Source organism: Polypterus senegalus, chromosome 6 (assembly GCF_016835505.1).
Source record: "Polypterus senegalus isolate Bchr_013 chromosome 6, ASM1683550v1, whole genome shotgun sequence".
Lineage (NCBI taxonomy): Eukaryota > Metazoa > Chordata > Cladistia > Polypteriformes > Polypteridae > Polypterus > Polypterus senegalus.
The window spans coordinates 105,760,455-105,774,061 of record NC_053159.1 but is presented as its reverse complement, the minus strand read 5'-3'; the positions used below and the strand labels follow the sequence as shown (position 1 = coordinate 105,774,061).

General features: G+C 39.1%; 1 protein-coding gene across 12 annotated transcripts in view; it reads right to left on the bottom strand.

Annotated features, from left to right (window-relative positions):
* LOC120531362 (unconventional myosin-XVIIIa-like) overlaps window positions 1-13,607 on the bottom strand; it is a 295,511-nt gene that overhangs the window by 91,747 nt on the left and 190,157 nt on the right. For all 12 annotated transcript variants that reach the window (XM_039756696.1, XM_039756697.1, XM_039756698.1 and 9 more), the window contains 2 exons: window positions 6,542-6,607; window positions 4,134-4,262 (listed from right to left, as the gene is read on the bottom strand). In XM_039756696.1, coding sequence (XP_039612630.1) covers window positions 4,134-4,262; window positions 6,542-6,607 — 195 coding nt within the window. The remainder of the gene's footprint in view (window positions 1-4,133; window positions 4,263-6,541; window positions 6,608-13,607) is intronic.

Genomic DNA, 13,607 nt, shown 5'->3' with positions numbered 1-13,607 from the left:
TTTTTAAACTGAGGGAAAATATACCAATAATTATTTGTTAAGGATCTCTTTGTATACCACATTGTGAGTTCGGCCCTCCGGTTGGGTTGTAATATGACCAAGCTGTGCACTGAGCTTACTCTTCAGCATGCAAGTACAGTTGGCCATGTGAACAGTAATCTTGTTTCAAATCTCATTGCTTGGATTGCTGCTGTCATAATTGGTTTGAGTTTCATGGTTTGTTTCAATTACGACAGTATTTGTAGGATTTGTATTGAAGTGACATTCGGCATCTGTCAAGCGTTGTAAGTATACAACCAGTTTCATCGATAACTTCACATCCAGCTTTTGAGAGTTTAAACATTCATAAACATCAAAGTGTCCACTACTGAAATCGTCACCTGTGAATCTAAGATGTTTAAGAGGCATTGGCGGTTGTCCAAAGGTGTAAAATATTTGGCCATTTCAGTACACTTGAAAGTGACAACTGAACAATTCAGCAGCAGCCACCAACTCAGATGCAGATGCATAGGTGAAGGGCTTAAGCATTTCACTCTTATAGTGCTCCTGTGTAGTATAATTATCTCCTGTACTGTCATCAGTCCACACCTTGAACCTGTCCCAGTCATTTAATACATAAGACACAATGTTTCTCCAGATATCAAGAGTGAGCCTGATATGGCCGTGCAATATGTAACAAAGAGAATGGAAAAGATAGGTGCCATCTCCGGGCATGGAAACCACTCAGTAAGTGACAGTTCTTTGATCGATGGTGATCACCTTGACAGACATGTTAATGTGGGTACGGTTGGAATGATAAAAGAAATGGGTACCTGAACAATGTAAAGTAAGTCTAAAATACCTACACAATAACTATAATCGTAATAAATGAACAATAAAACAGCGGAGACGCCGTGGATTAAATAAAAAGGCTGTAGTTATCAGCATGGAGACGTGAATCCCGTGGCGAAGAAAGGAAGGGAATGTAGAGACTGGAGCGACGGACGGCCTTATATAGGCAGGCAGCCAACAACGTGAGAGGCGTTGGGATGGGGGACCCAATGCGCCTCACACGGTGACTGAGCTGCAGGCTATGGACGTATATATGTAAGTAAGTAGGATTCAGTTAGCATTGGGAACCTGCGTACCAAATTTCTTGAAGATGGGCCCATAAGTAACAAAGACAGTTGAAAAGTTCAATATGGCGGCCGACAGTGGCATCATACCACCGAAATAAGTATGAAATTTCAGCCTTCTACCTACACAGGAAGTTGGAGAATTAGTGACGTTGGAAAGTTCAATATGGCGGCTGACAGTGGCATCATACCACCGAAATAAGTATGTACATTGGTTTTGGTTAGCGCAGGGAAGCCGCCTACCAAATTTCATGAAGATGGGGCCATGAATAAGAAAGTTCAACATGGCGGACGTTGTTGACCGTTATGACCGTTATGCGTAGAATTTCAAAATGAAACCTGCTTAACTTTTGTAAGTAAGCTGTAAGGAATGAGCCTGCCAAATTTCAGCCTTCTACCTACACGGGAAGTTGGAGAATTAGTGATGTTTGGAAAATTCAATATGGCGGCCGACAGTGGCATCATACCACCGAAATAAGTACGTACATCGGTTTCGGTTAGCGCAGGGAAGCCACCTACCAAATTTCGTGAAGATGGGGCCATAAATAAGAAAGTTCAACATGGCGGACGTTGTTGACCGTTATGTGTAGAATTTTGAAATGAAACCTGCTTAACTTTTGTAAGTAAGCTGTAAGGAATAAGCCTGCCAAATTTCAGCCTTCTACCTACACAGGAGTTGGAAAATTAGTGATGTGTCAGTGAGTGAGTGAGTGAGTCAGTGAGGGCTTTTCCTTTTATTAGTATAGATAACCATACAAACATATGGATTCTACTTCGCGGATTTTCACCTATCGTAGAGGGGTCTGGAACGCAACCCCCGCGATCGAGGAGGGATTACTGTACTGCCTTCTAGTTCTGCCTATATGACTTTTGTTTCACACTGTATTTTATCTGTACTCTTACTAAGCTGATTCTTGCCCATTATGCAATGTGGCCCTTTCAAGAGGAAATGTCAAACATAAGATAAATGTATTTCCTTAGGAGGCAGGCAACGTCCTGTTTTTAACTCTAGGATATGAAGCACCAGGATTTCATGCAAAGTTACAAAATCAACTGGAATAAGTCCTCCCTCCTTTCCCTAAATCAGCTGTGTCATTTGTCCTAATGTGAAGTGGAACATTTTAATGCTAACTGGGGCCCACAGCTGACATAGTAATGACTGATGAAATGGATTTTGAAAGCTTTAGCAGATAAGCAGTCTTTTCTAGCATTCTTTAAAGAACAAAATGAATAACATAACATCTATTATCACAGAGCCCTCAAAAGCAAATCTTGTTGAATACCAGCATGCATCAATACAGTGAATTAAACTTATTTAAAAATAGGTAGCTGTGTTTTGTGGAATAATTAATCATCTAAAACAGTCCACTTTTGTCCTTGATTCAGTTCCAACAAGAAAAGTTTCTGGTGGGCTAATTGACAGTGTACTATAAATAGTAAATTGTTCATAATATAGATCTGTTAAAGACTTTAATAGCTCTATTCAAGAAAGATTATCCAAGACAAGACATTAAATATTATTTTAGACCTATCTGTAACCTGCCTATTTAAATAAAATTCTATGAAAAGTATTTTTTCAGCAGTTAAATAATTACTTAAAAATACTATTCTCAGGGTAAATATCTGTCAGGCTATAGATCAAATCATGGTACAGAAACTGTTTTGTTTAACTTTAATTATTTTGTAGCTTTGTATTTCTGAAGGTGCCACCTGCAGTGTTTAAATCCATGAATGTACAGAAGACTTGACTCTTTATTAACTGGAGATGCAAACATGCTATAATGATGAAAGTTGCATATTATTGGTTAAATCTGAACATTAAAGTTAACCCTTAATTAAATAATGATTAAAGGATATTAAAGCTGCCTTATAATTTGCAAAATGTTGTAGATACAAAAGACTAAAATTCTTTCTGTGAAAATGCCCGCAATCATTAAGAGCGGGCAAAAAGCAGTTTGGAATCATTAAAACTCAAACTGCTAATTAACCCTAACAGTAGACAATTAAGGATGTGAGAATATATTTAAAATACCTTCTGCTACTGTGCTTATTGTTTTGGGTTTAACACCCCAGTAAACTGAAAAGCCTTAGCAAGCAATGGAAACACATACAAAATGCTCCTAAACACAGCACCTTTACAGGCTAAAGTACTCAAACCAGTATGACCATATTAAAAAAATTAATTTACGTCGCCTACTCAATCATGCCAGAATGAAAAGGCCACCTCTTAAACTTTATCCAGCCATCTATAGATTTTCTTAACTTGTGCAAACTGTGGGGAAGCCTTAGTCTACTCCAGTAGCTACAGGAAAAAGATTGGAACCAAACCAATAGACTAAAGTTGTGAACATACTCAAACCATAAAAATTTAAAACTTAGCTGACATCCTAACTGCATATCACTATAAGGAATCCAGAATACACAAAAGAAATCTATACAAACATACAGGCAAACTGCAAACTGTACAAATATACTTTTTATAATTGTTGAAAAAAAGGGCATATGTTGATACAGGCAAGAATGAGCACAATATTTTCAAGATGAATGATTACATTCTAAAATAATGAATGTATTGGGCAAATAGCCCAAGAATATTTTAAAAAAGTAGAGAAAAAAAAGAGACATCAGGAACTTCTTGAAACAAAAGCAAGACAGAAAAATGTACTTGTGTATTTTTTATTTTAACCATGCAACATCTTGATACAATTATAGTCAAGTAATCAATAGTACTTCACTATAAAGTTTGTACTGAAATTAATGTACAGCCTTTTCTATGTAATTTTCTATGGGTTACGTCATAACCCATGTTGAATTTCATAAATACCTTTAATAAAAGGCTTAATTTTTCTTTTTTAAGGGCAGATGTCTAAAAGCAGGTAACAAATGAACTGTTAAGTTAATGAATTATACCTTTGTTCAATGCATACTTTTTTTGCAGAAAATATTTTCTGAGACATCTAAAAACATATACAGTTATGCTGTATATTGCACATATCACACAAAAATTCTTCATCTTACCTTTCGCTTCTTGAAGGCCTGTCGGGCAAGATAACCCCTGCATGCAGCCTGAAAAAGACTGATATTCCTTCTAGTTTGATTGTCTCTCTGTTCTTCCAATTTAGCTAAGGTGCCACCCCTAAAAAAGACCTAAACATAGACAGAAACTGTTTTTGTTATTATTAATTACCAATGCTCATGTTCAAAGAAATGTACAAATTTATAAACAAAAATGAATTATAATAAAATAGTAAGAACACACCAACAAGATTGACAGAAATAACTGCAAAGGGCTAAACCAAAATAACAATACAAGAGATGATATACATAGCATCAGATAACAGCCAATCACTAGCCTATTAAGAAGACAGTCCAGCTCACATTTTTCTGGGGCTCGAGTATGAAAAGGCAGAGACAGGATAGCATTGTAAATATATCCTCTTCCTTACAGTTAATTCCAGCTTTTCATCCAATTGTATTTATCATCAAGTTGTCAGCCAAAAATAAGTGTTTATATATATATATATATATATATATATATATATATATATATATATATATATATATATGTACAGTATATATATATAATATATATTATATATATATATATTATAAATATATATATATATATATTATTATACATATAAACTTTTTAAACCAAACAAAAAGGAGACTAGCTCCAATTAAACACATTGTCTAAGATATTACGAATAAAACTATTGACTATTGCTCACTATCCATTTTACAAACAAAACACAGTCGACTGATAATGGCTTTTGCAGTATTAACACTCATCCCACTTCACATCATGTCCCACAGCATTACTGTATGTAATGGAAAACAGTCAAGATAGGAAGGGAAATGTATTTCGATTACAAAAACAAACTTTACAGAATTACCTACCTCCCAATCTCCACAGCTGAATATTGTTTTCTTTCTGAAGAAACGATCCTATACAAGCCAAGACTATATATGAAATCTATACAAAACATAGCCTATAGGTCTACTATGTTCAAACCATAAGGTCTCTCTAAAACCCAACTAAGAATCAACATGATAAATTTTTCATAATTTGTGATGCTCTTAGCTCTTTTTATGAGAAATCTCAAAAAATACAAACATAACAAAAAAGTACTGAATAAAACAAAAAAAAATTCAACAATTGCTAGAGAAAATAAAACTTTCCTCCCTCTGTCATTGTGCATACAAATTATTAGTGTAGGCGACAAGAGCAAAAAAGACATTTGTGTTGTTGAATACTGCCAAGGTCATATTCAATTGAGGCGAAAGAAATAAAAGCATTGTCCTTTCTTTAGCAGTTGAGAGAAGCTCAAAAATGCCTGACATTTTAAGCCACTTACATCACTTTGCATTCTGCAAAGGACAGCCTGAAACAGTTCACAACTTCATGATAAAAAAAGAAACTGCCTCCTCTAGCAGAGAGCACAGCCAGCAAACAGGACGGCATTCTTTAGTGACTGTTTAACAGTTTAAGTGAAGGCATCATCTCACCACAACACAGTAATTGAGTGAGAAGGTTAGAAAAGGGAAGTGCAACTGAAGAGGAAAGTTCACTTAGTTTAGTTTAGTCACATATACGTAGGTGCATGTGGGTGATTATTCTCTGGTACTTTAACTTAGTAAAACACAAAAGAGTTGAAGACGAACAAAATGGCCACCATCAAGGAGATCTTTGACAGTGACAAATAATGCTAGAAATTAATTTTTTTTCTACAGAAAATACTAGTTACTTCTAAAATGACAACTTAAACCTTGCTATTTCACATTACCTTTCAGCAAGCCTCCCTGCTGTAAGTTCTTTCAATATATTCTTAACTATCAAAGATGACTAATATTTCAGCATTTTCACTTAATAGTTGAATGTGAGTCTGATAAATGTGTGTAGCTTTTTATGGATGTGTAAAATGAAATCATTCACTGTACAAAACAAAGTTATTGCTGGTAAAGCTATGTACTGCATGAGGTCTGCTTAAACTGTGAAAAGGTAAAAGTGAAGGTTTTAAAGGATTTGCTGCTAGATCTCCTCAGCAATACTTTCCACTGTACTCCTTGCCCCTAAAGCACTAAATCTACAATACAATTTGATTGTCTGTTCAAAATGTTATCTAACAGATCAGTGTTGAGCAAGGCTTTGAAGGTGAAGTTTCAACAAATTGCAGGTAAGCTGTTTGTTTTGCATAACGAAAAAAAAGAAAAACAAGATACCACTAAACCATTTTAAAATTCTGAGTTTTAATTTATTGAAGTCATGAAGTACTTTAGTGTACTATGTATGTACTTTGTATACATTTTTGCACCCCTATTTGAGAAGGCTAAAGAGCTATAGCAGATTCACTAATATTTTAAAAGGTGTCCACTTTCCACAATGAAGTCCATTTGAAAGGAATAAGATTAATATTTGTACTTACCCTACTCACTCCCATGTGGTAGCTGCTACTTTCTAAATCCAAAGACTCCAACAGCTCCTCCACAGCCTACAAAAACAGAAAAAAATGGAAAAGCAATATTAGGAAAAATAAAGGGCAATAGATCATTTTGGTGAATTTGCTGTTATGCAAGTCAAACTCATAATCAGCACACATTTCCAGTATGTGCCTCTATTATGATGTCAGAGATTACCTTAGCCTTACTTTTTTCATCTTAGAAGAAAACATGGAGATACTCTTTCTAAACTGGTAAAAATAAATGTGTCTAGATGGATCAAACTTTGTTAAATAAATAATAAATACACAGGTAGTTATACATACTTGAATAGCCCAAAGTCATTGTTTAAAAAAGGGACACTTTCCAAAAAATAACATATGAAATTGTTGTTTCAATAAATCATGTTTTCAATGCCATACTTGCATGTTTTCAACTAATACCTATCAATACACTTGTGTGCTTTCCATTTTCTCTAATTAAAAAAATATTCAACAAAAATCTGAAAATGAAAATATTGAGTCTTCCTGCTTCATGTAATAAAGAAGCTAGCTATGTAGTAAAGCATACAAAACATTACCAGCAATATACAGAGTGAGCCAAAATGAAGTACCACATTTCAAACATTTATTCTACAAAAGCACAAAATAAAATAAATTTCATTACAACTCAAGAAAGGGTATACAATATAGATTTTTTCACTGTATTTGAAAAATGATGTTGTCAAGTGGGTTGGCCATCATTAGCCATACACTCTTCTAGATGATTTCTGAATGCTCGCATGAGTCTTTTGGCCATTTCAAGGCAAAAAGCGTCCTTGAGGGCTTCAAGGTTTTGAGGTTGGTGTGTGTATACCTTTGACTTGACATAACCCCACAAGAAGAAATCACACAGAGTGAGATCAGGCAAACGTGAAGACCATCCAACATCGCCGCGCAGGGAGATAAGCTTCCCCAGAAACATCTCCTGCAAAACTTTCATAAATTTCCACGTTGTATGAGCTGTTGCTCCATCCTGTTGAAACCAGGTATTCACCACATCCATTTCTTTCAGTTGGGGCTGCAAAAAGTTCTCCAGCATTTCAGTGTAACATTCTGAAGTGACGGTGACCATTGCTCCCCCTCCTCAAAAACATAGGGCCTACAATGCCCAATTCTGCAACGGCGCATGTGGTACTTCATTTTTGTTCATCCTGTATTACCAGAGTGGCTGTGGCCCAGCAGACTATCATTAGCTTCTGAGGGTAAGAGACAGAGGCTAGTGATGGCAATTGTTGCAACCTTAAAAATAATTTTTATTTCTTTTGATCCTTTATATGCATTTTAAAGACATTTTTATTTGTCTGTTACTTTTTTGCCATACTATATCTTTAATTATTGAATAGTATGCTGGACTGTTAAGCAGAAGTGATCTTGACAAGAATATATTGAATTAAAAGAAAATATGACTGAACATGACTGTAGATTGTAAAAAAAGCAACTTTTTCATATTTAACACTTTTTACAATCATGGATTCAGCGTCACTCAATAACTTTATGGGGGCACTTTTGTGGGCTGCAGGGATGACAACAGGATTTTAAGAAGATTACGGAAAGGGCTATTACAGAGATGTTCAAAAATGTGACTTCTGTCTCAGACAATAAAAATGGTGAATTTATAATTATGTAAAGTTACAAAATAAGGACAGACCATTGCAGGACTAATCATTGTAGCCCTTTTGTTCTTCTGACATTACTATAGATCCACCATTTTGTGGGACAAACATTCTTAACTAAATTGTGGATTATTGGTCTAGCATTAAAATTGAATTGCCAAACCATCATCTAATTTAAATGCCTTCCAAAGAGTGTAACAGCACTTTGTAAAATTTGCTACATCTTTTGCCACATTATCATCAAAAGGAATTACTCACGGCACAACCATTCAAAGGTGATTTGTCAGATTTACTAATAAAATGCATATAATTTTTCATTCCAACAGAAGGCATATATAAAGAGCACTATAACATAATAAAGGATAGTTTAAATAGAAAAAATGAGAGGAAATAAACAAGGCTTATAGGCAAAGTACTAATAGCTCAGGAGCCCAATGACTGTCACACAGAGGAAAGCAGCTGATGGTATAAGCACTGGGGTCATAAAGTTAGTTCCTGAGTAGCCAGACTATTCTCTTGAGAGCTGTTAATGGAATTTGCTATTATTTACATATTTTAATCCTGCTCTCATTTTGCTGTATTAATGAAGGAAGATCAGGAGAATATTCATTGTTCTCAAATGAGACAAGTACCTCATCTATAATTCTTTTTTATTTCCCGTTCTTTAATATTTAAAATTTACTTTAAGCTATAGTGTCAGTTTGCTGTCTCATGCTGCATTTGGCATAGGATTCTCAACATCAGTGGTAATGTTTTTGTTATGCCATCTATTGGAATGATTTACTACTACATGCATTACATAATACATTCTAATACATGACACATTACAAATAACACTGAATTTACAAACAGAATGTTACTGCCAGACAGACAGAAAGGTGATCATATTAAATAGACTGCATGATGCTGTGTATATTGCTAGCAGTCAGTTTTGAAAGTATACGGTCACACAATGTCACTCATCCAATTCCCAGAATAAAAAATAAAAAAAAGATTCACAAACACCTATAAAATAACAGACAATTACATGCCTAGACTCAATGAATGAATATTAATTGTTAAATGATTAGAGATAGGCAAAGAATGAGCATAATGCTTTGTATACTGTCACACACGTGCACTCAGGGGACAATCAAAAGATCGAAAGACAGGGGCATAAGACGAGGTACTAATGCTTTCCTTTCCTTAACTCCACAGAAAAATGACAGAGTAAAACGGCCATACCAGTCATCACGTCCCTCTCCGATAAAAGACTCTATGGGATTGCCATGTTTTTGCATGGCCACGATGACTACAGTCCATCAACTTCACTCCTGACGTCATCTTCGGCCACTAAATTTGACGTCAGCTTCAGCCTCCCCTGCACCTCTTCCCCGTTAATAGCACTTCCTGTGTTTTTTGTATAAAATAACCAGAGAGACCTTTATTTTGTCAAATGTTTTGCTTCGAACTTGACTCTTATTTTGTACTGGACGCTACACCCAGTATACGGTGAGGATCCCCAACTCTTAACCTTAGTTTCTATGTGTTTATTCCTTCACAGACTGGCGTAATCTGCAGGATTGACTGTTCGAACAATGTCTGAAGAACAGGACCTCAATGCCGTGCTTGGAACTATCCTGACGGAACTGCAGACGCTAAAACTGCAGCTTGGAAAGACCCGGACACAGTTGGCGGAAATAGGAGCTTGAGTCGCTGCTGCAGAGGCGATGAAGCCGGAGGCCGCTTGACCTCCACCTCTTCCACTAGTGAATCCTTTTTGCTGGTATTTGAGTGCACCATTCTGTGTAACCTTTGTCCGAGGTCGGAGTGGGCAAACATACTCACGCTGTACCTCAAAGGCGAGGCGCAGCGGGCTTATCATGACCTACCTACCCGAAAGGGATGCCACTATATATGACAGCCTGGAGCTGGAAATACTACGATGCTATGGCGTCACCTCGAACCAGCAGGCAAGAGAATGGAGGCAGTGGAGATTTGACTCTGATCATCCCGCCAGGGGACAAGCCTTTGAAATTTGGGACAAAATAGGTAGGTGGCTATGCCCCAACATTAATAGTGCACGACAGATTGTAGAGCAGATCTCATGTGAGGCCATAGTAACTGCGCTACCCGACCATCTTGCCCAGCGGGTTCGTAGAGAGTCCTATTCCAACATGGACACCCTGATAGAAGTTATATAGTGGCACCAGGCGGCATCTCGGACAGAGAAGTCTGAGCAGTCTGTTCGCTAAGCCTGAAAGGGATGTGTTGCTAATCCAGAGCCCGCCCACTTCTTCAAGTGCGGAGAACTGGTACACATCATAACCGCCTGCCCCCTTTCTACGGAGCCAATGGACTGCACCTGGGAGAGGAAACAAAGGTATTGTGCTTTGTCGAGCCCCCTGTCTCTTCCTACCACAGGAGTGGTATTAGTGAAAGGACACCAGGTAATTGCTATGTTTGATATCGGGAGTAACATGTCTGTTGTTGCTCGCTGTTTCATCCTACCACAACATGGGGAGACCAGGCATTACAGATCCACCCACTGTGTCATCACATGGGAAGGCACACCCAAAACTTTACTGGTGGATGTGTTGCCTAACCCTACTTTTCCGGTGATTCTCGGGCGAGACTGGTCATAAAGAAAATGCAGTCATGATTTTTCCACTCCTAAAGAAAGGTTGGGCCTTATAGTGGACGGGGATGGAGCGACGCCGCAGGCCCAGCAGGCAAGGTGACCCCCAGCATGAAGGTTGAGCCGGAGGAGGAAACACCTAACAGGTAGGTCAAGGGGGCGGAAACCTCGCCCCTTGAGGTTGGCAATGATCCTCTGTCGACCTTACATTATCAGTATAGGCGAACTCTGTCCTCCTTTAAAAGAGAACAATGGAATGATGATTCCTTAAAGTTCGGGAGAAATGCGATTGTATCAGTAGAAGGGCAACCCCTTCAAGATCCCATTCCACAGGGACCCCACTTTGTTTTGAAAAACGATCTGGTATACTGGATAGCAGAACACGAGGGAGAGGTAAGGTCCCTATTGTTAGTGCCACGTACCTACAAACGGGAGGTGTGTGAACTGGCACAAACCCACCTCCTTGGCGCCCACCTAGGGGCCAAAAAAAACACTGGAGAAAATTAAACTCCGGTTCTTTTGGCCTGGAATCAATGAGCAGGTCCGTCGATTCTTTACTTCCTGCCCTGAGTGCCAGCTTCGACAGATTCCCCGAAGAGACCAAGCTCCTCTTATTCATCTTCCCTTAATAGACATCCCCTTTGAACGGATTGGGATCGATCTCGTTGGCCCCTTAGAACCCTCGGCTAAAGGACATAAATAAATCCAGGTCATAGTATATTATGCTACTCGCTATCCAGAGGCCGTTCCCCTGCGCGCGGCTACTTCAAAAAACATCACTCTGGAACTTGTCTGGGTATTTGCAAGAGTGGGAATCCCAAAAGAAGTCCTTACGGACCAGGGAAGTCCCTTCTCTTGGGTGACGTTCACGGAGGTTGCAAGGTTACTTCACATTAAGCATCTGAAAACCACTGTCTGTAATCCCCAAACAGACGGGTTGGTAGAAAGATTCAATCAGACCCAGAAACAGATGTTGCACAAGGTAGTTAGCGAGGATGGGAGGAACTGGGATCAGACTACTCCCCCTCATCCTTTTTGCCTATTGGGAGGTGCCACAAGTCACTACTGGGTTTTCCCCCATTTGAGTTACTGTACGGGCGCCAGCCCGGAGGTATATTAGATATACTAAAAGGATGCAAAGGACATGCAATCCCATCCACAAATACAGTGGAATATATTGAGTAGTTAAGCGATAGATTGGTGCAAATTAGGCTTATAATAAAAGAACATATGGATAAGGCTCAATCAGTACAAGCCCGGTGTTATAACAAAACCTCAGCTCTAAGAGAATTTCTCCCGGGACAGCGAGTAATGGTCCTCATTACCACTTCGCATTCAAAACTATTGGCCCATTGGCTAGGCCCTTATGAGATTAAGGAGAGAAAAGATCTCAATTATTTGGTTAAACAACCAAATAATCAGCCGAGAGAGCGGATTTATCATGTCAATTTATTTTTAAAACATGAAAGGAAAGGGACGCCGATCCCTCCTCCGCTTAACCCCGCTCCATCGTCTCGTCTAAACCAACATCTTATCTCGGTAATAATTTGACCTCCCAACAAAAACAGGAGCTGGAAACAGCTATCCTGTCTGTCCCTGAAGTGGTTAGTGAGTTAACAGGACATAATATCATGCTTAATCAGTGAAGTGTTACGGAACCCAGGGTTGTTGTCAAGGAACGCCCATATCACCTCCTGGAGGCAAAACAGAACTAAGTAGAACTGGAGACCAAATGAATGTTGGAACTGGGGGGTGATTGAAGAAAGCCATAGCCCCTGGTCCAGTCCAATCGTATTGGTCTTTAAGCCTGATGGGAGTTGGAAGTTCTGTAATGACTTCGGACAGCTCAATCAGGCCTCCAAATTTGATGCATACCTCATGCCCCAAATAGACGAACGTCTCGAGAGGGTAGGGAATGCCCAATTCATAACTACTCTTGACATGACGAAAGGGTACTGGCAAATTCCCTTAATGAACTCTGCAAAAGAAAAGATGGCCTTTAGCACCCCGAGTGGACACTGGCAGTACCGGGTCCTCCCATTTAGATTGCACAGGGCTCCAGCGACCTTCCAGCATCTGGCAGATAAAGTGCTTAAGCCCCACAATTCCTACTGTGCCGCCTACTTGGATGACGTAGTCATCTATTCCGGCACCTGGGAGAAGCATGTGTTGCAGGTCTATACAGTTTTGCTAACGCTAGCTGGAGCCAGGCTGCGGATCATTTCTAAGAAGTGCTTCTTTCGGGTTGAACGAGGCCAAATACTTGGGGTATCTAGTGGGTGGGGGGAACAGTTCGACCACAGTGCTCCAAAGTTGCTGCCATTCTGAACTGGCCCTGACCGATAACCAAGCGGCAGATAGTCTTTTTTGGGTTTAGCGAGCTACTACTGCCAGTTTGTACCTCGTTTCTCCGAGACAGCTGCACCCTTGACTAATTGAACAAAGAAGAGGTACCTGAGCCGGAAACTGCAGGATCGGGAGACAAGATTTGCGCCGGCAGAACGAGAGGCCTTGGCAATCAAATGGGCTGTAACCAAACTGAGGTACTATTTACTAGGACGAGAGTTCACCATGGTGACGGACTATGCTGCCCTGCAATGGATGGCCGTGCATAGAGAATCGAACCTTTGTGTCACTAGGTGGTTTTTGGACCTACAGCCCGAGAGGTTCACGGTCGTTTATCGTCGAGGTACTCTCCAAGCTAACGCCAATGCATTGTTCTGGATTTACGACCTCTCGGTTCGGGCCGCCCGACCCAACACGTCTGGGCTGAAGTTTCATG